This window comes from Trachypithecus francoisi, unplaced genomic scaffold (assembly GCF_009764315.1).
Source record: "Trachypithecus francoisi isolate TF-2019V2 unplaced genomic scaffold, Tfra_2.0 Lachesis_group0, whole genome shotgun sequence".
NCBI classification, from domain to species: Eukaryota; Metazoa; Chordata; class Mammalia; order Primates; family Cercopithecidae; genus Trachypithecus; species Trachypithecus francoisi.
In genome coordinates this window covers 180,722,767-180,750,559 of record NW_022681453.1, presented here as the reverse complement: position 1 = coordinate 180,750,559, position 27,793 = coordinate 180,722,767, and the positions used below count along the sequence as shown (strand labels likewise).

The 27,793-nt window shown below is 44.5% G+C and overlaps 2 protein-coding genes across 5 annotated transcripts in view; one reads left to right on the top strand and one right to left on the bottom strand.

The window, feature by feature from the left end:
• Positions 1-2,306: 2,306 nt before the first annotated feature.
• ZNF860 (zinc finger protein 860) lies at positions 2,307-10,095 on the bottom strand. The gene is given in 5 exon segments (XM_033212889.1): positions 2,307-4,077; positions 4,146-4,377; positions 4,380-4,510; positions 4,797-6,205; positions 8,968-10,095. Coding segments are annotated over 4 exon segments (2,193 nt in total). The 5' UTR covers positions 5,788-6,205; positions 8,968-10,095; the 3' UTR covers positions 2,307-3,238.
• A 3,711-nt stretch (positions 10,096-13,806) lies between these two features.
• Positions 13,807-27,793, top strand: part of OSBPL10 (oxysterol binding protein like 10) — a 331,754-nt gene continuing 317,767 nt past the window's right edge. For 2 of the 4 annotated variants that reach the window (XM_033212887.1, XM_033212885.1), the window contains exon 1: positions 13,807-14,806. In XM_033212887.1, coding sequence (XP_033068778.1) covers positions 14,526-14,806 — 281 coding nt within the window. In that variant the 5' untranslated portion in view covers positions 13,807-14,525. The remainder of the gene's footprint in view (positions 14,807-27,793) is intronic. The other 2 variants (XM_033212888.1, XM_033212886.1) reach the window with 1 other exon arrangement.

Genomic DNA, 27,793 nt, shown 5'->3' with positions numbered 1-27,793 from the left:
GAATGAGGCATCAATAAATATTCACATATAGGTTTTTTTTGTACAAACATAGGTTTTCATTATATTTGTATAAATATCTAGAAGTGGGATAACTAGATCATATTGTTAAGTGTATGTTTAACTTTATTTTTATTTTTATTTTTTTTTGAGGCGGAGTCTCGCTCTGTCGCCCGGACTGGAGTGCAGTGGCCGGATCTCAGCTCACTGCAAGCTCTGCCTCCCGGGTTTACGCCATTCTCCTGCCTCAGCCTCCCGAGTAGCTGGGACTACAGGCGCCCGCCACCTCGCCCGGCTAGTTTTTTTTTGTATTTTTAGTAGAGACGGGGTTTCACTGTGTTAGCCAGGATGGTCTCGATCTCCTGACCTCGTGATCCGCCCGTCTCGGCCTCCCAAAGTGCTGGGATTACAGGCTTGAGCCACCGCGCCCGGCCAAGTGTATGTTTAACTTTAAAACAAACTGTCAAACAGCCTTCCAAAGTGACTGTATTATTTTGCACTCTCACCAGCAATGTGTAAGAGTTCCAGTTACTCCACCTCCTCACCAGCACTTGGTATCCTCAGCTTGGTGTGTGTGCGCGCGCGCGTAAGTAGTCTTGTTAATAGGTATGTCGTAGTATTTCATTGTAGTTTCACTTGTATTTCCCTAATGACTAGTAATGTTGAACATCTCTTGATGTGCTTCTTCAGACATCTATATATCTTATTTGATGAAGTGAATGCTCACATTTTTTGTGATCAAAAAAATAAGATTTTCTTACTTCTGCATTTTGAGAGTTCTTTGAATATGCGGGAAACAAGTCCTTTGTCAAACACATGATTTGCAAATATTTTCCCCAGTCTTTGGTTTGCCTTTCATTTCCTTACCCATATCTTTTGTAAACATTTTCAGTATTTGTTTGTTTATTTTTTAGAGACAGGGTCTTGCTCTACTGCCTGGGCTGGAGTGCAGTGGCATGATCACAGCTCACCGCAGCCTTGAACTTCTGTGCTCAAGCAATACTCCTGCCTCAGCCTCTTGAGTAACTAGGACTACAGGCACGTGCCATCCACACCCAGCTAATTTTTTATTTAAAAAACTTTTCTGGGCAGATGTTATCTTGCCATGTAGCCCAGGCTGGTCTTGAAATCCCAGCCTCAAGTGATGTTCCTGTCTTGGCCTCCCAAAGTGCTGGGATTACTGGCATAGTCCGTTTGTTTTTTGCATATAGATGTTCAATTCCATCACTGGTTGTAAAGATCATCCAGGTGTGCTCAATGTAATCACAAGGGTCCTTATGAAAAATGCAAGAGGGTCACAGTCACAAGGGTCCTTATGAAAAATGCAAGAGGGTCACAGTCAGAGAAGGAGAGGCAATGACAGAACCAGAGATTGGAGTGATGTCCTTGCTGAAAGGGGCCGAGAACCAGGAACTGAGGAATGTAGGCAGCCTCTAGATGCTGGAAAAGGCAAGGAATAGATTCTCCCCTAGAGCCTCCAGAAACAACATGTCTCTATGGACACCCTGATTTTACCATGTAAGACCCATTTTTGGGCTTCTGACTGCCAGAACTGTAAAATAATCAAGTTGTATTGTTTTATAATAACCACTATGTTTATGGTAATATTTTACAGTAGCAATAGGAAACCAATATAAAAAGCTGCATTGAATTGCCTTTACACTTCTGTCAAAATCAACTGACTATATTCACATGAAACTATTTCTAGATTCTTTATTCTGTTCCATATTTCTATGTGTCCATACTTTTTGCCTACATAACACTGATATATCTTTTTTTTTTTTTGAGATGGAGTCTCGCTCTATTGCCTAGGCTGGAGTGCAGTGGTGTGATCTTGGCTCACTGCAACCTCTGCCTCCCAGGTTCAAGTGATTTTCCTGCCTCAGCCTCCCCAGTAGCTGGGACTACAGGTGCATGCCACTACGCCTGGCTAATTTTTGTATTTTTTGTAGAGGTAGGGTTTCGCCATGTTAAGCAGGCTGGTCTGGAACTCCCAACCTCAAGTGATCCACCCACCTAAGCCTCCCAAAGTGCTGGGATTACAGGCATGAGCCACTGCACCTGGCATATTTTTTGCTTTTTTTTTTTTTTTTTTGAGACAGAGTCTCGCTGTCGCCCAGGCTGGAGTGCAGTGGCGCGATCTCGGCTCACTGTAAGCTCTGCCTCCTGGGTTCAAGCCATTCTCCTGCCTCAGCATCCCGAATAGCTGGGACTACAGGTGCCCACCACCATGCCCGGCTAATTTTTTGTATTTTTAGTAGAGACGGGGTTTCACCATGTTAGCCAGGATGGTCTCGATCTCTTGACCTTGTGATCCGCCCACCTCGGCCTCCCAAAGTGCTAGGATTATAGGCGTGAGCCACCGCACCCGGCCTGGCATATTTTTTTTTAACCTGTCTTGAATTCTCTTATTTTCACTGCTTCATATCTTCAGGAAATGAAAAGTTGGTCAGTAGTAGTGAGAAGGATCCCAAAACATAAGGATCAAAAAATGGCAAGTTTCAGGGTAGACATCTGTATTAGTTTTTTTTTCAGAAAGAAAGAACTAAAATGGTATTTGTTTGTAGATTGCATAATCTGCTGTGTAGAAAATCACAGAGAGTCAACCAAAATACTACTGGAACCAATAAACACATTCAGTGTATTTGCAGAATACAATGTCAGCACCAAAAATTAGTTAAATTTCCATACATTAAACAATTTTAAAAGAAAATTAAGAAAACACTTCCATTTGCTAGAGAACTTACAGTAAGAAATACTTAGGAATAAACGTAAAAAGGCGATAAGTTTGTACCTTAAAATCTACAAACATTGATCAAAATTATTAAAAACATATATAAAATAGAGATACAACCCCTATTGATGGATTGGAAAAATTTATATTGTTAAATGATTATATAACCCAATGTGATTTAGATTCAACACGATACCCATAAAAATCTCTATCAGTTTTTGATAAAGAAACAAAAAACAGGCTGGGAAAAGTGGCTCACGTCTGTTGGCCAGGCTGGTCTCAAACTCCTGATCTCAAGTGATCTATCCGTCTTGACCTCCCAAAGTGCCAAGATTACAGGCATGAGCCACCCTGCCCAGCCCAATTTTCTTAACACAAACACTTTAATGTCAATTAATGCTTGAACTCAATGTCAAATCAACTCAAACTCAAGTCAATGCTGAATTGACTCTAATGTCAATTAATGCTTGATGGTTTGCTATACTGATTGCATTTGGAATAAGTATCTCAAAAATGAATTTTCTGATGTTCCGCAAGGAGTGATCTCTGACTGAAGACCTTGCCATGCTTATGACATTTGTAAGATTTCTGTCCAGTATGGATTCTCTGATGTCTAATGAGGTGTGGATGTGAAGTAAAGGCTTTGCCACAATCATCACACTTGTGAGGTTTCTCTCCTGTATGAATTCTCCTATGTTTAGCATAAGATGAAGCTTGACTGAAGACCTCGCCACAATCATCACATTTGTAAGGTTTCTCTCCAGTATGAGTTCGCTGATGAACTGCAAGGCTTGAACGATGTCTGAAAAATTTGCCACATTTATTACACTTGTAAGATCTCTCTCCATTATGGATTCTCCAGTGATTTGCAATGGTTGTAGTGTTACTGAAGACTTTGTGACAATCATTACATTTGTAAAGTTTCCCTATACCACGGATTGCTTGATGGTGAATAAGCGTTGACTGCCCACTAAAGGCTTTGCCACACTCATTACACTTGTAAGGTTTCTCTCCAGTATGAATTCCCTTATGTGTTTCAAGGTGTGATTTGCTACCGCAAACTTTGTCACATTCTTCACATTTGTAAGGTTTCTCTCCAGTATGAAGTCTATGATGACGTGCAAGGGTTGCTTGTTGATTAAAATCCTTGCCACATTCATTACACTTGTAAGGTTTCTCTCCAGTATGAAGTCTATGATGACGTGTAAGGGTTGCCTGTTGATTAAAAACCTTGCCACATTCATTACACTTGTAAGGTTTCTCTCCAGTATGAATTGCCTGATGAATTACAAGGGCTGAATTGTGACGGAAGGTCTTACAACACTCATTACACTTGTAAGGTTTCTCTCCATATGAAGCCTATGATGGCATACAAGGGATGATGTCTGACTGAAGGTCTTGCCACACTCATGACACTTGTAAGTTTTCTCCCCAGTATGAGTTCACTAATGAACTGCAAGATATGAACAATGTCTAAAAAATTTGCCACATTTATTACACTTGTAAGATCTCTCTTCATTATGGATTCTCCAATGATTTGCAATGGTTGTAGCATTACTGAAGACTTTGTGACAACCATTACATTTATAAAGTTTCCCTACACTATGGATTGCTTGATGGTGAATAAGTGTTGACTGCCCACTAAAAAGGCTTTGCCACATTCATTACACTTGTAAGGTTTCTCTCCAGTGTGAATTCTAGTATGTTGTACCAGGTGTGAATCACGCCTGAAAGCCTTGTTAGAAATCCTACATTTGGGCTGGGCGCGGTGGCTCAAGCCTGTAATCCCAGCACTTTGGGAGGCCGAGACGGGTGGATCGTGAGGTCAGGAGATCGAGACCAACCTAGCTAACACGGCGAAACCCCGTCTCTACTAAAAAATACAAAAAACTAGCCGGGCGAGTTGGTGGGCGCCTGTAGTCCCAGCTACTCGGGAGGCTGAGGCAGGAGAATGGCGTAAACCCGGGAGGCGGAGCTTGCAGTGAGCTGAGATCCGGCCACTGCACTCCAGCCTGGGTGACAGAGCGAGACTCCGTCTCAAAAAAAAAAAAAAAAGAAATCCTACATTTGTATGGTTTCTCTCCAGTATGAATTATCCTATGTCTTTTAAGATTTGATTTGTGACTAAAACTTTTGTCACATTCTTCACATTTGTAAGGTTTCTCTCCAGTATGAAGTCTATGATGACTTGCAAGGTTTGACTATTGATTAAAAACCTTGCCACATTCATTACACTTGTAAGGTTTCTCGCCAGTGTGACATCTATGATGGCATGCAAGGTATCGCTTCTGATTAAAGACCTTGCCACACACATCACATTTATATTGTTTCCCTCCTAAATGGATTATCTGATGTTTCCTTATGAGTGAGCTACAATTAAAGGCTCTAACACTCTCATTATATTGGAAACATTTTTCTCTCATGTGTACTCCCTGTTTTTGTGTGAGTAATGACGAATGGATGAAATTATTTTCATAGTTATTAGAAATACGGATTTTGGGCCTAGAAGAAATTCTTTGGGACGTTGGAACCGAGGAAGTATCGTTGATAGACTTCTCAACTTGATTACCAACTTTCCCTTTGGTCTGAAATATGTGGAGTTCAGGAAGATGTGAACGAAAGCTTAATCCAAGCCGATCTTTAATAGGCTTGTTTTCGGCATGCCTTCGATCATAGCTGTCTGTGCTATTTCTTTCATCTTCTTGCCACTGAAACTCAAAGTCATGAATATCTTTCCCAATTTCCTGGAAGCAAAAATCTTCAATGTGATGACTTTCATGTCTTTCCAATGTCCCTGTGTGGAACACTTCTGTACTGCCTTGCCCTGTTGACGAGAACTTCTTCATCATGGATTTGGAAGAGATATCCACAGAATGCAGGTTCCTGTAGTTCTCCAACATCACGGCCCTGTATAAAGCCCTCTGCGTAGGGTCCAGGCATTTCCACTCCTCCAAAGAGAATTTTATAGCCACATCCCTAAAAGTCAAGTGTTCCTGAGGAAGAGCCATGCCTGGCTCCTTTTCTTTCCTCTTCTGAGCTGCTTCCTCACGTAACATGAGTCTTTAGAAATCAATAGTGCTGCAGTGTGACCTTCACTGAGGCGATCTGCTTCCAGGTCTGTATTAGTTATCTGTTGTCAAGAAACAAATTATCACAAACTTCGTGGCTGAAGGCAACAAACACTGATTATCTCACAGTCGCTGTGGGTTAGGGGTCTGGAGGCATTTCAGCTGGGTGTTCCTGGCTCAGTGTCTCTCATGGGTTGTAGTCAAGCTGTGGGTCATGGCTGCAGTCATCTCAAGGCTTGGTGACAATCCACATCCAAGGTCACTCACATGGCCATTAGCAGGTCTCAGAAAATCTGCTTATAAGGTGACTGACACAATGGCTGGCACACCTTCATGCCTCCTGCCGGGGCTGTCCATTGGTGGCCTGAATATCCTTATGTCATGGCAGCTGGCTTTCCTAGAGTGACTGATGATAGAGAGAAAGACAGGGGAAGAGAGAAAGAGAAAGAGAGAGAGAGTGAGAGTGAACACTCACCTGTTTATAACCTGATCTTGGATATGATATATCATGACTTCTGCCATATTGTATTCATTAGAATTGAGTCATTAAATTCATCCCACACTCAAGAGGGGAGGAATTAAGCTTCACCTCTAAAGAAGAGGAATCTATAGGCATAGTTTGAAATCACTACAGTCTACCCTCTGGTCACAAATTTTTTTATATTCCTCCCACATGTAGAATACACTCATCCTACTCCTTGGTGGCCCCCAGTGTCTCATCCCATTACTGCACTAGCTTCAAGTCCACAATCTCACCATCTAAGTCAGGTCTAGGTAGGAGACGCTCCTCAGGTTAGCAAGTTTAGCTCTGTAAGTGCCGTTCCTCTGATCTGTGAAACTAAAGAGGGGTTATCTGCCCCTTCACACTCAAAACACAATGGTAAAGCAGACACAGGATAACTGCTCCAGATATTCTTGTTCAAAAAGGGGGAAACAGGAGGTACAAAGTGGTCAGTGGTCCAAGGCAATTTTGAAAGCCAGTCAGGCAAATGTTGCAAGTTCCTTGATTAGGTCTCAAGGCCTGGGAATACTTCTGTGGGGTTCTTGGCTTCCCTCTCTGAACCCTTGGTTTTGTCCTCTTAATCATCCTTCCCTTATCACAAAAGGCAACATGTGTTTGCTCCATTTTCCTAACCCAAGTTTATACATACTTTTTCCTATGTTTTCCCCCACAAATCTGATGGTTTTACATTTCACATTTTGGTTTTTGATCCATTTGGAGGTGACTTTTGCATAAAGTGTGAAGTATAGGTCTTTCAATTTTTGGCTTATAAATGTCCGTCTTCTAGCACTGTTAGTTGAAATGTGGCAAAGTGACATTATACCAGTTTCCAGACTAGGCTTCAGGATGCCCTTCCTGCTTCCTCTCTTTGGGACCCTCCCCGTGCCATGAGAACAAGCCTGGGCTGGCCTGTTAGAGGGTGAGAGATTCTGTGGAGGAGACAGCCCAGCCCCAGCAAGGCCAGCCTAGTCCATCCAGCCAATGGTCCGACATGTTAGATCTAGCCAGAACCAGCATAGTAAACATTGATTCAGACTTTCTGGGGGTTAATTCTGCAGTACATGAGCCACATTTATAAGTGTACGCAGCCTGACCCAGTCATTGGATCTTATTCTAAGGAAATAATTAATGTAAAAGGATATTTAAAGAACATTTCTCACAATAGTAAAAGCTTGAAATATGAGTGTTCATCACTAGTAGAATGATTAAATGAGGGTGCATATAGACAGTGGAATACTCTGAAACTGTTACAAATGGTTATATAGCTGTAAAGGAAATTGGCTATACTATATTCTTCAGTAAACAAGGTAAATTAGAAAGTATGATATGTTTTATAGTATGAACCTGTTTTTGAATAAAATAGTATACAACTATGTCTCTACATAGAAGAGTGTCTGGATGAAGGGAAGGAGATGTATATATATATAGTGTGTGTGTGTGTATACACATAAATATGGACATACATATATAAAAGTATATATATATATATCTTTATAAATTATTAGCAGTGGTTTAGAAATAAGTTTTTAGGTTTTTTTTTTTTTTTTTTTGAGACAGGCTCTTGACAGGGTCTTGCTCTGTCACCCAGGCTGGAGTGTAGTGGCACAATCATAGCTCACTGCAGCCTCAAATTTCTGGGCTCAAGTATTCCTTCTGGCTCAGCCTCCTGAGTAGCTGGGATTACAGGTGCATGTGCCACTGTGCCTGGCTTATTTTAAAACTTTTTTTAGAGATGGAGTCTCTCCAGGTTGCCCAGGCTGGTCTGGAACTCTGGGCAATCCTCCCATCTCAGCCTCCCACAGTGCTGGGATTATATGCATGAGCCACTGCACCTGGCCTTCAGTTTTTACTTTATAATTTTGTGTGCAAATCTTTGAAAGAGCATCTATTTAATAAAATAATAAAATAGGCCAGGCGTGGTGGCTCACGCCTGTAATCCCAGCACTTTGGGAGGCTGCAGTGGGCAGATCATGAGGTCAGGAGATCGAGACCATCCTGGGTAACACGGTGAAACCCTGTCTCTACTAAAAATACAAAAAATTAGCCGGGCATGGTGGCCGGCGCCTGTAGTCCCAGCTATTCAGCAGGCTGAGGCAGGAGAATGGCGTGAACCTGGGAGGTGGAGCTTACAGTGAGCCGAGATCGCGCCACCGCACTCCAGCCTGGGTGACAGAGTGAGAGTCCGTCTCAAAAACAAACAAACAAAAAGACATTATTTCCATTTTGGAAAAATATTAATATTTATATATATAGTCATATGACAAAACTTCATATAACCCTTGTAGCTATTTGGTTTCCTTCGATGTAACTCTCAGGATAATTTTTTTTTTTTTTTTTGATAGAGTCTTGCTCTGTCGCCCAGGCTGAAGTGCAGTCGCAAGATCTTGGCTCACTGTAAGCTCTGCCTCCCGGGTTCACGTCATCCTGCCTCAGCCTTCCGAGTAGCTGGGACTACAGGTGCCCGCCACCACTGGCTAATTTTTTGTATTTTTAGTAGAGAAGGGGTTTCACCGTGTTAGCCAGGATGGTCTCAATCTCCTGACCTCGTGATCCACCCGCTTTGACCTCCCAAAGTGCTAGGATTACAGGCGTGAGACACCATGACCGGCCTTCTCAGGGTAATCTTAATGGAGCTGTTTATTCACTGGATAGTGGACTGTCCGTACCTTAATTCTGGTATTTTCTTCTTCCCATTGGATGGTAAGGCTGCACGTATACATCACAGCTGAAGTTCAGGCAGCAAGAACACTGGACTTGGAGTCAGAAGGCCTTGGTTCAGCATCAGCTCCTCCTCTTTGAGTTTCTGTTTCTTCCTCAGTAAAATTGGGCTTCATTTATCATGTAATAAACATGTATTGAGTATGACTGTGTTCAGGCCCTGTGGCTGGGTGCTAGGGGCCCGAATACCTGTACTGCTTCTCTCAGAGTGGTAATGAGAGGATCAATTCCTAAATGCATAAAAATATAACAGGGAATGGAATTCCAGGCACTGAGTTGTGCTTTCTGCAGTTTCAGTAAGTAGAGGAAATGAAACTGGATTCATTACGAAGCAAGTGTTATAATACAGTGGCTAAGAACTCAGGCTCAGTAACCAAAGTGCCTAAGTTCAAATCCTGGCTCCACCAGAATTTGGAGGATGTTGCTGAACCTCTCTTTAATTCAGTTTCCTCTGCCTGTAAAATGGGAGTAAGAACTACAGATCTCCTCATGTGGTTGTTGTGAGGATTTAATGAGTTATTATGTGTAAAACTCTTAAAGCAGAGTGTAGCACATAGTGCTCAATATACATTAGCTGTTATTGTTATTATTATTTGGGATGTACAACACATCATATCACATGTTTCTAACACAGATATGACCAAGTTGATATCAGAGAGTGATCTGGTTATGATAATTTTCTCTCTACTTGTGGACAAGCTTCATTCCTGTCATCTGGCCAATGAAGTCAACGTCCACTCACTTACTTGCTGGTCCATGAACATCCTCCCAAGGCTTTCTAGCTAGAGGAGGGAGCCTCAGAAGCAACTACTGGAAACTCCAGATCAGCCCCCCAGGCCCATGTGGAGAAGAAGATGGGGTAGTCAACTCCCTACTAGGAACTACTGATTCTGTCCATTATTTCAAGAGGTATAATGTGTTTATCTTATTTCTCCAATCATGCATATCTTCATTCCCAAAATCTTTACATGGTCTGTCATGGCTGTTAGATTTACAGTCATTCTATTTACGTTTAAAATTGTTTCTTTTTTCTTTCTTTTTTTTTTCTTAAGATGGAGTCTGGCTCTGTCGCCCAGGCTGGAGTGCAGTGGCATGATCTTGGCTCACTGCAAGCTCCGCCTCCCAGGTTCACGCCATTCTCCTGACTCAGCCTCCCGAGTAGCTGGGACTACAGGCACCCACGATCATGCCCGGCTAATTTTTCTATTTTTAGTAGAGATGGGGTTTCACCGTGTTAGCTAGGATGATCTCGATCTCCTGACCTTGTGATCCGCCCGCCTCGGCCTCCCAAAGTGCTGGGATTATAGGCGTGAGCCACCGCGCTCGGCCTAAAATTTTTTCTAAATGATTTATGCAATCTGGGTAAATTAAGGAAATGGTCTTTATATTGAGCATTTGTGTTTAGCCAATATTTTTTATTTAAAAAAATTTTTTTTGAGATGGAGTCTTGCTCTATTGCCCAGGCTGGAGTACAATGGTGTGATCTTGGCTCACTGCAACCTCTACCTTCTGGGGTCAAGCAATTCTCTTGCCTCAGCCTCCTGAGTAGCTGGGACTACAGGCATGTGTGACCACGCCCAGTTAATTTCCGTAGTTTTAGTAGAGACAGGATTTTACCATGTTGGCCAGGCTGGTCTTGAACTCCTGACCTCAAGTGATCTGCCCACCTTGGCCTCCCAAAGTGCTGGGATTGCAGGTGTGAGCCACTGCGCCCGGCCTAGCCAATATTTTTAAGCATACTGAAAGTGCCTTTGCAAAATTATGACAGTAAAAAAAATCTGACATAGCTGATTCCATCTTGCTTCTAACCTGTAAGCTGTCCTCATTCATTCCCGGGCATAGGACACAGCTAACTTGGGAGGAATTTAGTTCATAGTCTAACCCTAAAGCAAGGATTGTAATATTCCCTTTCCAAAACTATTCCCTCGTTTGAACACCAAACTACCTTTGTAACAGGATTAAGAGAGGTCTGAATTTTGCTAAGATAAAGGCATAGTTAAATGATTACCTGCCATTTTTCCAGAGGTCACAAGATTTCTAACCTCTCCATCACTCCTATAGATAACACCACTATTGTAAAACTTAAGATTTGTGTTTGAGGTATTTTTCATACCCTGCATTCTGATGGACCAGTTGCCACCACCCAGTCTGGCTCATCAGGTCCTGTGGCCCTTACTCAGGAACTGACTCGGTGCAAGAAAACAAACTTCGACTCTCTATAATTTCATCCCTGACCCAACCTATCAGCATTCCCCATTCCTTAGCCCTCTGCCCACCAAATTATCCTTAAAAGAAAACCTTAGGTGGGCCCGGCGCGGTGGTTCACGCCTGTAATCCCAGCACTTTGGGAGGCCAAGGTGGGCGGATCACGAGGTCAGGAGATCAAGACCATCCTGGCAAACACGGTGAAATCCCATCTCTACTAAAAATACAAAAAAATTAGCTGGGTGTGGTGGCAGGTGCCTGTAGTCCCAGCTACTCAGGAGGCTGTGGCAGGAAAATGACGTGAACCCGGGAGGTGGAGCTTGCAGTGAGCTGAGATGGCGTCACTGCACTCCAGTCTGGGTGACAGAGTAAGACTCCAGTCTCAAAAAAAAAAAAAAAAAAACCAACCAACCAACTAAACAAAAAACAAACAAAACAATAGGATCTGAATTTTCAGGGAGATTGATTTGAGTAATAACACACTCCTGTCCTCCAGCTTGGCTGGCCCTACAATGGTTAAACTCTTCCTCTATTGCAAAACCTTCATTGGCTTTTCTGGGTAACAAGCAAGATGAACCCGCTGGGCATTACAATATGTATTTCAAATACTTTTTGCCAATTTATTATGTATTTTTCAAATTGTTTTTCAAACACAAGGACTTTTTCCTCTCCAAGGATAATTCTGCAGGTACCTTTTCCCTATTTGCTATACTACGGTAGGTCAAGGAAAGCTTTCTGGAAGAAGTGACTTGTAACCCATAACTCCATGGGTGAGAAACACAAACCAGGTGAAGAGAGCAGGGAATAGTGTCACCAGCAGGGGGAATAGCGTGTGCTTCATCTCTCTTTCATGATACAGCCTCTACTTTCAGCACATCTGCTCCACTCACCTGTTGCTACTGAGTTGGACATTTTTGATCCCATATGGCTGGCTTGCCCCTGCCCCATCCTGGCCTTGACTATTCCTTTTAGCTTAGTTCCTTCCCCCCTTGAACTGGTCTATCTCAAGAGTCTAATTTTTTAGTCCAAGGTGAGAATTTGTTGTGTTAGCTTATCCAGTCATAGGTTGGTTGCATAAGGTGGAGTAATGGTGGCATAGGTTAGGTAATATGAAATAAAATGATGACACTTATCCTGTTTTAGCAGGAGCTTAAGGTGTCAGACTCCAACAAAAAGTTATGTTGTTTTGGTACATAATGACTGATATTTATAGTTCAGTATGCACCTACTTTCCCACCTTCAGTCTATATGTCAACGCAGGACTCAATGAACACTCATATATGATCAGTAAGTTAGCTTAGACAAAGCTATGCTGTGGTAAAAAATAATGCTAAAATCTCAATGGCTTCAAATAAACATTTTGTGCATGTTACTTGGCCAACACTAACTGGCTTAGGCTCTGCTGTATTCCACATCTTCTCACTCCGGGTCACAAGCTTAAGGAGAGTCCTTATCTGGACATGCTGGTCTCCTGGTACAAGGAAAAGAAAAAGATGGTGGAACCATATGACAGCTCTTAAAGCTTATGTTTGGAAGGGGCATTCATTACTTCTGTTTACATTCCATTGCTCAGAGCAATTCCATGGTCAAGCCTGAGGTCCATGTGGAGGAAGAATACTCCTTCCATAGGAAGCGCCAGCAAATATTTTGAACAAATGAACATTCTTGCCTAGTTTATCACAGCCAGTGTCATTTGTCCCATTTTGCAAGTGAGAAAACTAAGGCTAAAAGAGGTAATTTGATCAAAGTCATAGGTTAGAATTCAGCTTGAATGGCTTCAAAGTTGGTCCAGGCAATCTCTTTTTCAGATTTTTTTTTTTTTTTAAAAACACTATGTAGGCGCCTGGAATTGTAATTTACTCAGGGACACAACCATTTCCCTTCAGCTCCAGAAACTTCTCCGTGAAAATCTCTAGAGCTAAAACACCCACGAAATCTTCCTGGAAGGATGTGAAGCTAGAAAGGGGTCAGGCTCCGGGAACTGTTCCTTTGAGAGCTGAGTCTTCCATTTAGTAATTTTCTAAAACTGTTGAAGTATTTATCTGCTTGATGGGTTTGTAGATCCTTTGGCCGGAGATCACCTATCATCATCACCTTTTGTTTTGTGTGTGTGTGTGTGTGAGAGAGAGAGTCTGAGTTCCTCAAAGCTTTTTTCTAGGTAATTTTTAATACTTCAGATTGCAATGGGTATCTATATTCACAAAAATTATTAGTGGGGTGGAAAGAGTATCTTTAGGTAGGAAGAGGGGCGCAGAAGTTACAGCCAATACAGAGAATCCTTCAATGTTTGTAAATATCTGTTAATTTCCCTTGCCTCCGGAGCAGTTTTCCCGGTTTCAGAGCCTCTGTTACTAGGTGCACGTGCAGTGTGATAACAATGCATAAGTTTTGACTTGCCAGGTTTATGTGTGTCATTCAGGGCAGGGGATTAGGCTTAGGCCAGTCAGTGACCTAGGACACTCAATTTAAGGAGGCACTCGCACAAACCTGAGAGTTCGTGCGCCTCACCCCAGCCCAGCCCTGTGTCTGTTAAGCATTTATCATAATCCTGCTTTATGAAAATGCCCGGCGAGCTTACCTGTGAGGATCACCTACTACTCCCCTCCTCCGCCAGACAACGCGGAGGGCCTCCCTGCCCTGTGACTTTGCTCCGCCGGTGATAATTTCCAGGTTACTGTGTAGGAGCGTCTGGCGTAGAATCGTGTGCGGAAGACCGAGGGAGGGAGTGCGCGTGTGAGTCTGTCAGGCCGGGCGGGTCCATATCCGGGTGGACGGGGTGGGTGGGGCAGCCCCTCCCTCCAGGTCCCGAGGTGGATAGGGGGTGGGGAGTGACGCGCAGAGATTCCCTTTCGCCCCTTCGGATCCAAGAGAGGGTGGCAGAAGGAATGCGTGGGTGACTCGGCGTGGATTTAGGGCGTGCCCACCTTGCAGATCGGCCTCCTAGAGTGTCCCCAGGGCCTAAGAGGCCGCAGGGACACGAAGGAAGAGAAGGAAGAACCCGAAGAGGGCTCGCTTAGCCGGCCACCCGCTCCGAACTTGCCCGGGAAACTAGTGCGGAGGGAGGGGCCGGGCCCTGGCCGCGGCGGGAGGAGGGGCGGCCGCAGCTGCATCCAGCCCCGTTGGCTTCCTTCCCAGCTCTCCTTCGCCTCCTCCTCCTCTTCCTCCTGTATGAGTCAGGCATTTCCCGAGGATTTGGAGCAGCCACGCGCGGCCCGGGCGCCCGGAGCTGTAGCAGCAGCAGCAGCCGCCGTGCCGGGGCCACCACCGCGGCGGGCACCCGCGTCCCGGGCGCGCACGGACCATGGAGAGGGCAACCCAGGGCACAGACGGCGGCGGGGGTAGCAACAGCAGCAGCCGCAGCAGCAGCCGTGCTACCTCGGCGGGCTCCTCGCCCTCCTGCTCTCTGGCAGGCCGGGGGGTCTCCAGCCGGTCTGCGGCGGCCGGGCTCGGCAGCGGGGGCAGCCGCAGCAGCCCGGGCTCAGTGGCCGCTAGCCCTTCCGGGGGAGGCGGTCGCAGGAGGGAGCCGGCGCTCGAGGGCGTGCTCAGCAAATACACCAACCTCCTCCAGGGCTGGCAGAACAGGTAACGCGCCAGCCACCCGCGCCACCGCGCGCCGCTATGTGTGTGTGTGTGTGTGTGTGTGTGTGTGTGTGCATGTGTGTTTGTATGTGTGTGTGTGCGCGCGCGATTGTGCCTCCAGTGAACCGGGTGATGCCTCCCAACGGTGCCCTTCCTGCGTCCCTGCTCCCCTCCAGGTGGGGTTCTCAGGATGGAGCGTGCCGTGTCTCCACCCTGGGACCGCACCGCAGTGGTGGGGAGGTAGGCGAGAGCCCTGGTTTTCTTCTGTGCTAGCACCTGCAGAGACTGGAGTGGCAGGAGGAGCGTGCTGGTCCCCGTGCTCTGCTTGTCCGTGGTTTCCCGCACCCGAGGAATGACTGGGAAAGGGAGGCAGAAGGGGCGTGCTTTGTGCCTGGGTGAAAAAGCGTTAGCACGTCTGCTCCGATTACAGTAATTCTCTAAATAACATAGTTCATTTTAAAGTTTGGTGTTTCGGAACACCACCATCACCAAGAAAAAACCTGCCACTTGTCATCCTGGGCGACTGTACATACTCCTGCCCCAGTTTGTGCCTTGCAGCCTCTGATGTCTGTAATGGAAATTTTGTTTAAAAACAGAGGCCAGGCGCGGTGGTTCACGCCTGTAATCTCAGTACTTTGGGAGGCCGAGGCGGGCGGATCACGAAGTCAGGAGTTCGAGACCAGCCTGGCCAACATGGTGAAACCCCGTCTATACTAAAAATACAAAAAATTAGCCGGGCGTGGTGGCGCACGCCTGTAATTCCAGCTACTCAGGAGACTGAGGCAGGAGAATCGCTTGAACCCGGGATGCGGAGGTTGCAGTGAGCCAAGATCGCGCCGTTGCAATGTAGCCGGGCCGACAGTGCGAGACTCCGACTCAAAAAAAAAAAAAAAAAATAAATAAAAAGAAAGAAAAAATACCCTCGCCCCTTTTAATATTAATAGCAATTTACATTATTATCATTAATGTAACTGTAATCCAGGGCCAAAGTTCTGTTGGCCTCATAAGCTTTATTTCCTCTTCAGGTCCCTTTTGAAGTTTCCTGCTCACTTCCCCCTCACAGTTGAGAAGCCTAGTTGTGGACACGTGGAAGGATGGGGCTGTGGAGGAAAGGGGCTCAGGAGGCACTTGGAATGGTGGTAGTGTGTGTGATCCGCCATCGTGAGGAAGACAAGAACAGATGTGGCACTGCTGTTTACTTTTTGTTTTTTGTTTCAATTTGTTTTTCAAAAGCAAGCCAGAGGGAAATGCGAGGAGAGCAATGCTTTTTGGAGAGGTGGTTGGTGGGATATTTTGTCCTGCCTATTTAATAGTCTCCAGATCTTAATAGACTTGGGGCTCTTAAGGATGTTTGTGAGATTTGAATCATATCCTGGAAAGTTGCTTATCTCTGTTGCATGGACGATATTACTTGGTTATCTTTTCCTGTAGATTGTTTGGAAATGTTCAGATTTGCTTCCATCTGAAACATATCAGCCAGTTATTTGCACGAAACTCAACTTGGAGGAAGAGGACTTTTGAAGTATGGAAACCGAGTCGTTTCTATATTGATATTGTACATATAGGACTTTCTGAGTCACCTGGGCTTCCTGGGAGATGTGTTACTATGTTAGTGGAAGTTGCACTTAACTTTTGAATCCTTTTATTTCTCAAAATAGTCCTAGTGTCTGCTGTTGCCTCTCCCTTTCTCCTTTCAATTCGTGAAAGCTGAAAAAGAATAGGTAGAATGCGTAGGTACAGGGAGATGTGAGATGACTAAATCTGATTTCAGTTCTTGGTAATTATGTCTTGTTAATGGCAACTCAAGGTGCCTTGTCAGTAACAGCATTTTGTTGGTGTGTTGAGCAATCACTTTTGTTGCTTTTTCTTTGAGTAGCTTATGAGGCCAACAGAACTTTTACCCTGGATTACAGTTATTTTATTATTTACTTGCTGGGGAACAATATGTTACCTGCAATGTGTATTAAAGGATTTGTTCTTTGGAGTGGATTTAGGAGGCATTGGAGTAACATTCTTTTGCATTATTTTAAACCCATTGTGGTGTTTAAATTAGAGGCAAGGTTGAGAGGAAGCACATTTAATGCCAGTAGTAATACCCATGTGATCGCAGGCTACCTAGGCGAAATGTTGTATTATGTACACTCCTGAGCATGCTTAAGTGATGTCTCATCTTTATTGAGTTTGTTTACTGCGATTTATAGCTGTCCGCCTATATTTGTTCTTACCACAGTAGACTCGCCGTTTTCCAAGTCTACCACTGACTCCATAAGCATTGTCTGTACTTGTTAACATCTCAGTGTCAGGGTTTCTGTTTCCCACATTGTGTTCTCTGAACGATGGCTGAGGGTCCATTAGTGGTTTGGAGAAGATTTATGATGACTCTGTGATTGCAAAATTCTCCCTTCTCTAGGGGTCTTATGAAAGGAGAGCTGGATTAGTGAAAAGGAAGAGAGAAAAGGATAAAAATAGAAACTTTGAAAATGTATTCATTTGTTCATTTGTTCAATTAATTTATCTATTCAGAGACTGTTTCATTGAGCACCTACTATGTGGCACGCACTGGTCTAGGAGCTGGAGCTACCACCCTTTCCTGGTCCAGGGAAATGCCTTAGTGCAAATAGCCAACTGACTCATGCTGCCTTTCTTTCTGGGCCTCATAGCATCTTCCTTTCGCAGTTCTTTTCAAAGTGCCCACAGTTAATGACAAATCTATAGCAACCAAGTTCTTGGTTCATCCTCTCAGGCTGCTGTGCAATTGTAATGCTCTTCACCAGCTCCCAGGACTTAACACCAATCACCCACTAACAGTTTGTACCCTGGTGTCCTCTTGCGTGTTCTCAAGTTGCTGTAAAACTTATATTTTAACATTTGGCATCATACTCTGCCTTTATTTGTAGCCTCATCCTCGTGCCCTTAGGAAGGCAGTTTGGGCCAGATACAGAATAAATGATATAAAGAGAGGTCACAGAGAAGAAAACTGCATGATGGGAACGTGCTGAACCGAGGAGAGTAAGTTCAGGACATTTGGCTCACACTCACTGGATGAGAATGTGAAATACTTAGAGTATGGGGAAGACATGCGTTAAGGGCTTTCTGTCATTCATTATAGATATTTAAAGAAAATATTTCAGGCACAATGACATTGTATAGATTTACAGGATGGCATTGAAGAGTCACAGTGTGTCGATACAAATGAACAACAATAAAAAATCCAGAAAGTGGCAAGTGCTATGAAGGTTAAAAAGAGGTGATGAGATAAAGGCAAGTATTTGTAGGAATAATTTTAAGTGTGGGTCTAGTGTCTTTACTGCTATTCACATTTTAACTTAGAGCACTCTCTTATTACCCATCTTATCACTCACGTAGAGTGAACCAAGGAGAGAGTAAACCTCAAGAACTTGGGGAGGCACATGACATGGCACCTAGTTGGCCAGGATTAGAATTTCCGACTGGGTTCTGGTGGCCCAGAAGGATTTTAGGAAGGGAAGTGATCCTTATTAGGTCACTCTGGCTTTTGTATAGAGATGAGATTTTCAAGGGGCCAAAGCATGAAGCAGGGAGACCAGTTAGGAGCCCGGCTGAGTGGTTTAGGAAAGAGATACTGGTGGCCTGGGCTGGGGGTTGGCAGAGAGTTGGAGAGACAGGGTAGATCTGTTGTGGAGCAGATGGAAATTGCCGATGAATTTGATGTGGAGGTGAGACAGGGGCATGGATAACTCTTGATTTGTGGGCCTGAGAGGCTGGGAGGTTGAGACGTCCTTTGTGGAGATGAGGATCACAGGAGGGGAATGTGTTTGTGGGGAGAGTGAGGCTTAGCCAAGAGTTCTGTTTGGATTGTGTTCAGTTTGAGATGCCTACCCCTAGTAAGAAACTGGCTGTATGAACTTTCATTTGCCCTAAGTCTAACTTTACTCTCAAACTAAAATGGAACTATTTTGGAGTTGCTGATAATATCAAGTATCTGAGGAAATAATTTCTAATTGGATCTAGAAATTGTCATTTAAATATCTAAGGGTTGTGGCCGGGCGCGGTGGCTCAAGCCTGTAATCCCAGCACTTTGGGAGGCCGAGACGGGCGGATCACGAGGTCAGGAGATCGAGACCATCCTGGCTAACACGGTGAAACCCCGTCTCTACTAAAAATACAAAAACTAGCCGGGCGAGGTGGCGGGCGCCTGTAGTCCCAGCTACTCGGGAGGCTGAGGCAGCAGAATGGCGGGAACCCGGGAGGCGGAGCTTGCAGTGAGCTGAGATCCGGCCACTGCACTCCAGTCCGGGCGACAGAGCGAGACTCCGCCTCAAAAAAAAAAAAAAAAAAAAAAAAATCTAAGGGTTGCCATTGCCATTCACTTTTTCTTATTTGGAGAAAAGACACTGCAAATGTGGAACCAACCTCCCGTTCTCTTTTTGGTGATTGGCGGGGTTGTAAGAACTCAATAAAATGCTAAAGGACAACAAATCTTGACTAGGATTAAGGAAGACAAGGCTGGTGCATTGGCTCACACCTGTAATCCCAGCACTTTGGGAGGCTGCGGTGGGAGGATCGCTTGAGCCCAGGAGTTCCAGACTAGCCTGGGAACCATGGTGAAACCCTGTCTCCACAAAATAAAAATATAAAAATTAGCCAGTTGGGGTGGCTTAGGCCTGTAGTCACTGCTGCTCAGGGGTCTGAGGTGGGAGGATTGCTTGAGCACCAGAGGTCAAGGCTGCAGTGAGCTATGATCACACCACTGGACTCCAGCCTGGGCAACAGAGGAAGACCCTGTCTCTAAAGTAGACGTTTATTTGGGGAGGAAGAGTAATGTGGACTTCAGATTCAAATCTTGATATCAACACTTAGCATGCATGTGACCATGGGCTAGCTCTTTAATTGCACTGGGCTTCTGTTTTTCTCTTCTGTTAAATGTGGGAAATGATGCTACTCTTTTCATTAGTTAAATGTGAAGATTAAATGAGATTATCGGTGTATAAGGGACTCAGAATAGTACATAGCAAGATACTAAGAAGTGGCAGCTATTATTAGATCTTCAATTTGTCTGTTTTTAAGTAGGCACTTTCTGGTCCATAAAATTATTGGTTTTTATTCTGAGTGCTGTGGTTACCCTGGGACCACATTAACATAATTATCATAGAGTTCTTTGGGGAGAAGATGATTACTTTAGTTTGAAGGGATCCTTTTAAAACTTGGCACCAGACATTTACAGCTCCCCTTCCCAGCCTCTCATTCCTATCTTCCTTTCCCATTTTATTTCTCTCTATATTCCTTGCTACTATCTGACATGCTTTATATTTTGCTTTTTTTGGTCTCTCCACACTAGAGTATAAGCTCCCTGAGGACAGATAATTTTTTCTGTCTTTGTTACTGCTGTATCTCCAGTGTTGAGAACAGGGTCTGGTATACAGTAAGGGTAGAGTAAGTGTTGTCAAATGGATAAAAAAATGAATGAATGACAGAGAAGGAAATCAGGGCTTAGTTCTATTTGAGCCAGTGTTAGCTATTGTTAATATTAGAAGTCTTGGTTCTGTACCTGCTCTTCACCTTGTCTTTGTGTTGCTGTGTTTATGGGAGTATGACTCTTCTGGTTCAGGGAGTATGACTCTTCTTGTGACATGCCCACCCTGATTTAGGGCCCACCACAGCTCACCCATTGGGGGCCATTAGTGACCAAAATCCAGGGCTTGCTTTTGACTCTATCTGGATTAACAACATATGTTGAGTGTTTAGTGTTTAGCACCCAGCATTTTGGGGCCACTTATCCCAAATTAAAGCATCACTGGGGTATATATTAATTTTTAAAGCCACCTTGAAGGACAATAAGTGCTTTTTTGAGTATCCCAATAATTTTAGAGGGAATTGGTGTTACCAGGGTTGAAAATCACTGCTCTGGGTTTTGTATTCTTGTCTGCATGTACATAGGAAATATCTGCATATCTTCCTGTCTAGTCTGCCAGAGTGTTTTGAGGCTACGTGCTAAAAATCCTTTAGGGACACTAGATAGTTTCATTGATAGTAATAATAAAAGGGATGGTTGCCTAGGTTACAAAACAGTGTATAATATTGTTTATTCACTTATGGTTCAAAATACTTGCTTTGTATTAACCACTCTCTGCAGAATCTGCCCTCCCCTTCCTTTGAAAGTGTATATATATTTGAGGAGATTCACACCAAAATGGTTTTCTTTGGTTGGTGGGATTATGGGTGATTTCCATTATCTTCGCTTGTCTGTTTTCCCAAGGTGAACTTGTGTCTGTTTTGCAGTTTGAAAAAGTTGTTGAGACAAAGAAAAGCTGCTTATGCCTTTTCACGTCGTCTCTTTAACTGTGAGTTTTGTGAGTAAATCTCAAGTCTAATCTGCATTCAGAAAACGACACAAATCATATACATATGCAGTTCACTGAATTTTCATAAATGGAACACACCCACATGAAGAAACAGCTGCCAAAACATTCCCTGTGCCCCACAGCCCCTTTCCTTATGGTATCTCCCCGCATAAGGTAACCGCCCTTGTGACCTCAACACCATTGAATTGTTTGGTCTCCTTTTGAACTTCATATTGTGTAATACGTGATCTGTGTGTCTGGCTTCTTTCTCTTAACATTATGTTTGGGAGGCTCGCGCATGTTTCTGTGTATAGTTGTGGTCTGTTTATTTTCATTGCTATTTGGTATTCCATTGTATGAATATACTAAATACATTTGTCTATTGTAGGTTGGTATTTGAGTTCTTTTCAGTTTTTGACCCTATTCATAGGGTCACAATGCTGTGAACATTCTACTACCTGTGTTTTGGAGAACATATGTGTGCATTTCTGTGGATATACACCTAGAAGTGTTTGCTCATGTCCAGCTTATTAGATACTAGCAGAGAGTTTTCCATAGTGGTTGTATGCGTTAATACTTCTACCAAAAGTGTGTAGAGAGAGTCCTGTGTGTACCACATTCTCATCCACGCTTGATATTGTCTCTTGTTTTCATGTCATCCAATTTTAATATGCCTTTCCCTGATGACTACTGAGGTTGAGCATGTTTTCATGTATTAATTGGCCATTTGGATGTCACGTTTTGCAAGTTGCTCTTTAAGTCCTCTGCCCATTTATCTGTTGGGTGTCTGCCTTTTTCTCTTTGACTTTTAAGAGATGTTTATATATTCTGAGTACGTGCCCTTTGCTGGACGCCAGTACACAGGTGCTTGGGCACTGCATATATAGAGACATGATGTATCATGCAGGTATTACGACCTGTGGATATACCACAGTTTGTTTATCCATTACCTGTAGGACGACATGTGGGCTGTTTCCAGTTTTTAACTATTACAGATAAAGCTGCTTATTTGTGTGCAAGTCTTTGTGTGGTCACATGCTTTTATTTCTTTTGGGTAAATACCTAGCATTAGAATTGCTGGTGTATCCATCCTGTTTAGAAAGTGCTAACCTGTTTTCCAAAGCAGCTGAACCATTTCACACTGCCACCAGCAGTGTATGTAAGTGAATACATGGCTCCCCATCTTGGCCATCTTCATGTTGCTACCTGGAGAGCTTTTGGAAAACAGGACTGCCACTTCCTCATGCGCATGGCATTGCTTCTGAGAGGGGCAGTCTAGGGAGAAGCCGTGTAGTCCTTCTTACCTTTCCACCTTTGCCTCCTTTTGGCCAAATGACCTTGGGCAAGTTATTTAACTATTTGGGCCTTGGTCGCTCTGTCTGTAAAATGATACGAACCTCGCAGTGTTGTGAGGCCACCACAGGCACGAGTCCTGTGCTTGGTGCACAGTAGGTCCTCAGCAGAAGTTTGTGACTGAGAGTCCTGTATTTTAGACTAGTGAGTAACTTTCTGGAACCTATGAGGTGCCTTGGTGGTCACTTACGCCCCAGCCTTGGCAAATCTGCAGGTGTCTTAGCCCTGCTTCTCATTACATGAGGACCCAGTTAAGCCATTTGATTTGCCCAGTGGCTGTCTGTGTTCGCGGTGGTTCCTCAGAGACTGCTTGTGGACAGTTGTCTGAGGACTCTGGGAAGAAGGAAGCCACATGGGCCTTTGTGTCCTGAAAGAAGGGTTGAAATGATTGTGCCGGAAATGTGGGAGGCTTTTTGCAGTTCTGCCTGGCTCCCACTGATGCGATCTGGGGCCAGGCCAAGACAGAATTGAAAAGAAAACCATCCAAAATTTGAATTTTGATAACCTAGACTGGATTGAATATGGTCACAGCCCAAAAAGTGCTTTATTTGTGCCTCATGCAATGATATCAATAATAATGATAAAATTAGGAAACATAATATATGGGCTTTTGTTGCAAGTCTGTTCCTTGAAGGTCAGAGAAGGCATTTGCAACATGAATAATCTTTTCTTTTTGTGTTGTAGTTTTTAGGAGACTACTTATGTTTTTGTGTGGTTTAGTCCCTTTCTATAAATATATTGATGAAAATACAAAGAGTTGAAAAGCAACCAGTATCAGTTTTTAGTCACTCTTTTCCAGGATGTTTTAAATGTTTATCTGCACAGCCAGCCTTGTGGCCTCTGCAGGCTGCCATGAGGTGGGTGGGTGGGATTGGACGTTTTTTGGAAAGTGGTGGGGTTCAGATTCTCCTTATGTGTTGGTGGAACTGGGGGCTCTGTTCTGGCCTTGTGTTCAGGGCAATCGAGTGGATTAGGTGTCTGATGCAAATGATCCTCACTCAGCCGTCTCTGCAGTGCTCACTCCATCAGAGCTGTGTGGGCTGCTAACAATGCGGTGAAAACCACTGCTACAGTTTACCTGGGCTTTTCAGTTGTTGAGTAGAGTCTGGACAGAGTCGGGAAACTTTCTTTTTTCTTTTTGAGACAGAGTCTGGCTGTGTCGCCCAGGCTGGAGTGCAGTGACATGGTCTCCACTCACTGCAACTTCCACCTCCTGGGTTCAAGCGATTCTTCTGCCGCAGCTTCCTGAGTAGCTGGAATTACAGGTGCCCGCCACCACACCCGGCTAGTTTTTATATTTTTAGTAGAGATGGGGTTTCACCGTGTTGGTCAGGCTGGTCTCGAACTCCTGACCTCAGGTGATCCTCTTGCCTTGGCCTCCCAAAGTGCTGGGATTACAGGTGTGAGCCACTGTGCCTGGCCCAGAATTGGGAAACTTTCTAAGCCCTGAGTGAGGTGGCAGCACCATCCCCCAAACACATTCCTCTTTGCTTGAAATTATGCCTGGTGGAATTTTTATACCCCAAATATTTTTTAGCGCTTTTTATGTATATGCCAAATGCCATGTGAGAAGCAGGAGACAGGAGGGAATAAGCACAGGCCCTACCTTAAGGAGCTGACAGTCCATAACAGAGGGGAGCAGACTTTTCTGTAAAGGGCCAGATAGTAAGTAGGTTAGACTTTGTGGGCTATACAGTCTTCATGGCAACTACCGGGTGCTCCTTTGTAAATAAGTGTATGTATCTGTGTTCTAATAAAACTTTATTTATAAAAGCTGGAGGTGGGCTGATATAGTCTGTGAGATGTAGTTCGATCATCCCTTCCCTATAATTACATTTAGATTTCTTATGCAAGTAGTTGAGGCAGTCCAGTGTTGTGGCTAAGAGTGTAGATTCTGAGGTCCAGTGGCCTGTTTTTAAATCCCAGCTCTACTCTTTACCTTGGACAAGCTATTTGACCTCTGTGTCACAGTTTATCTGTAAAATGGGAATAATATGGTGTCTGTGTCATAGAGTTTTGGGGATCAGCTGAGAAGCTGTGTGTAAAGGCTTTAGGACGATGGCTGGCACAGAGAAAGCCCTCATTAGGGCCAGGTGTGGTGGCTCACGCCTGTAATTCCAGCACGTTGGGAGACTGAGGTGGGTGGATCACCTGAGGTCAGGAGTTTGAGACCAGCCTGGCCAACATGACAAAACCCTGTCTCTACTAAAAATACAACTATAGCCGGGCATGGTGGCGCACGTCCGTAATCCCAGCTACTCGGGAGGCTGAGACAGGAGAATCGCGTGAACCCATAAGGAAGAGGTTGCAGTGACCCGAGATTGTGCAACTGCACTCCAGCCTGGGTGACAGAGCAAGACTCCGTCTCAAAAAAAAAAAAACCAAAAAACAAAAAACCTCATTAGATGCAACAGTACAGGTGGTGAGTGCTACTGCAGAGGAAGCACCTGGGAGTGGGAGCAGCAGCTCCACTTGGGAATAAAGGACAGAAGTGGCAGGTGGAGGAAGACCTTCTAGAATGTTGAAGAGTTCATCCTGCAGACAAGGGCTTCAGCAGGGCGTCCCTGGTAGAAGGCTCTGTGAGTACAAATGTTTGGAGGCATGAAAGGAGATAGGTTTAGTATGACTTGAATGCAGGTTGTATGTGGAGTGTGGCCAGAGATGAGACTGTAAAAGACAGACTAGGCTAAAAAAGGCTACTTTCTGAAGAATCTCTTAAGCCACTGAGACCACAGATCACAAAATATCTGTGTTACCACAAGGGTGACACTGGCCCTGTGTATTTGTGGGTCCATGAAGCATCAGACACTTTACACATATTATCCAATTTAATCCTTAAAATGAGATGGAGGTGGGTGTTGCAAAGCTATCCATTCTCCCCTTTTCCTTTAGCTGTAGGCCCCCAGTTTTTAGCTGGATACATGGAGTCAAAAATAAAACTGTATTTCCATCCCTCCTCCTGTTACCAGGGTCCTTGCTCCCAGAGCTCCCAAGATGGTGGCGGGCCACTTCCAAGATGGTGGCAAGCCTTGTGTTCTCTGACCTGGGGTTCTTGCCCTTACGGATTCCAAGGAATGGAATCTTGGGCCATGCTAGAGTGTTATAGCTCTATTAGAAGCCGTGGGTCACGGAAGAGAACCGTGGAACCCAGTGACTAGTGTTCAGCTCGATTAGGACGAACCCAGGCACTTAGCTGTGCAGGAACAATGGCAAGCCTTTAGCCCGATTGGGAGTGGCAATGGGCGACTCGCTGGATCAGGAGCACAGCGGACACCCTGCCCGATCCAGAGCTATGGAAGTCAGCAGCGGGTCTGTGAAGGCAGCAAACAGCAGTGGTGGATGGCGAGCGAAAGCTCAGCTCGAGCCATAACAAACATGGACTAGAAGAGTGCAGTTTCAAGATTTAATAGAGTGAAATAGAGTGAAGAGTGAAAACAGAGCTCCCATACAAAAGGAGGGGACCCAAAGAGGGTAATCATTGCTGGCTCGAATGCCTGGGTTTATATCCGGATCATTGTCCCTCCTGCTGTGCTCTTAGGCAACAGATGATTGGCTAGTTCTTTATCTCCTGTTTTTGCCTAATTATCATTTTAGTGAGCTCTCTTTACTATCTGATTGGTCGGGTGTGAGCTAAGTTGCAAGCCCCGTATTTAAAGGTGGAAGCGGTCAACTTCCGAGCTAGGCTTAGGGATTCTTAGTTGGCCTAGGAAATCCAGCTAGTCCTGTCTCTCCTTGCAATCAGGATGGCGATGAGATTATAATCTGGATGTAAGTGCAGAGTTGTCACATAGTAATTTCCTGGAACCTTCTGTGTACTCTTCCTACCTTTTCCTTTCTTGTTGGAATATAGACATGCTGGCCAAAACTAGAATACGGAAATGATGGCTGGAATTCCAGCAGCCATCTTGAACCTTGAGGTGACTGGGATGAAGGCCATCAAGACAGAAGAAATCTGACCTCAGGACTTTGTGGATCAAAGTCACCTCATAAATCCTAGCTGCAACCTCTGGAATTTTCCCTGGGGTGAGGGGGAGGAATACGCTGCTTTTGCAAGCCCCAAGTCTCAGTCAGATCTAACCCTAATTGATCCTGGTAGAATCGCAGTTTTACAGATGAAGATGTTGAGGCCTAGAGTGACATAAACTGCACAGTTAATAAATTGTGGAGCAGGGAATTTTCGGACTCCAAAGTGTGTTTTCTTTTAACTTCTCTGGAAAGAACTTGGTCTCCTACCCCGTCATTTTATAGATGAGATTACTGAGGGCTTTGCCTCAGTGTAAACTAGGACCAGCTAATTCCACTGCAAGATAATAATTTCCTGCCCCCTCCCACCCCCCCCCCCATACTATTTCTCTCCTTGGCCTTTCCAAAGAAGAGGCCCCTGCAGTGGTGCGACCTCCGCCAAATGCAACCTCCGCCTCCCGGATTTAAGCAATTCTTCAGCCTCGGCCTCCCGAGTAGCTGGGATTACAGGTGCCCGCCCGCATGCCTGGCTAATTTTTTTGTATTTTTAGTACAGACGAGGTTTCACCATGTTGGCCAGGCTGACCTGACTTCAAGTATCAAGTAGTCTGGCCCAAGTAATCTGACCTCATTACTTGAACACCTGACCTCAAGTAATCCGCCCACCTCAGCCTCCCAAAGTGTTAGGATTACAGGCGTGAGCCACCGCGCCCAGCGAGGCCCCTTGTTTTAATGAGTGATGTTGTAGCCCTCCTTTCGGCAGAATATCTTTCTGTGCATGGGTTGTGTTTGGTGGTTTTTCCTCTTCCAAAACCCTAACTATTCCAGAGCTGTGTGTTTAGAGCTTTCTCTTTAGACAACCTTGCCAACTTTTGCCACCTCTGGGCTGGTCCTTAGGAATGACTTTCCTTGCCTGGCCTGTCCTTTCTCTGCCTGAGTGTTTAGGGGATGGATGAGGGGTTCCTCGGCCCTGTGATTATTTGTAAGTGCTGACACATGTCTTGATTTATGCAGAGGCCTCCCAATTCATTAACCTCAGAGTGTGGACTTTGGCTGAAATAGGATCATGCGTTTGCGGAATGTACTTTGCTTTTGGGATTCTTGTGTATCTGAGTTCCACCCTATTACTAATACCTTAACAATGGGCTTCCTGATCCCCTTGGCTAACCACACAGCACAGAACTTTTCTGTGTATGTTCTCCAGCAGACTCATTTAGTGGCCTGGTGTCTAAAAAGTTGAACAGAACAAAAACCCATTTGTGCTAGTACGTGCCGTTGAGAGAGCCTTTGTTGTACATTCATTATATAGCATTTCATACTGATTCCTTGCTTTGCTCCAGCAAATTTCTTTGTG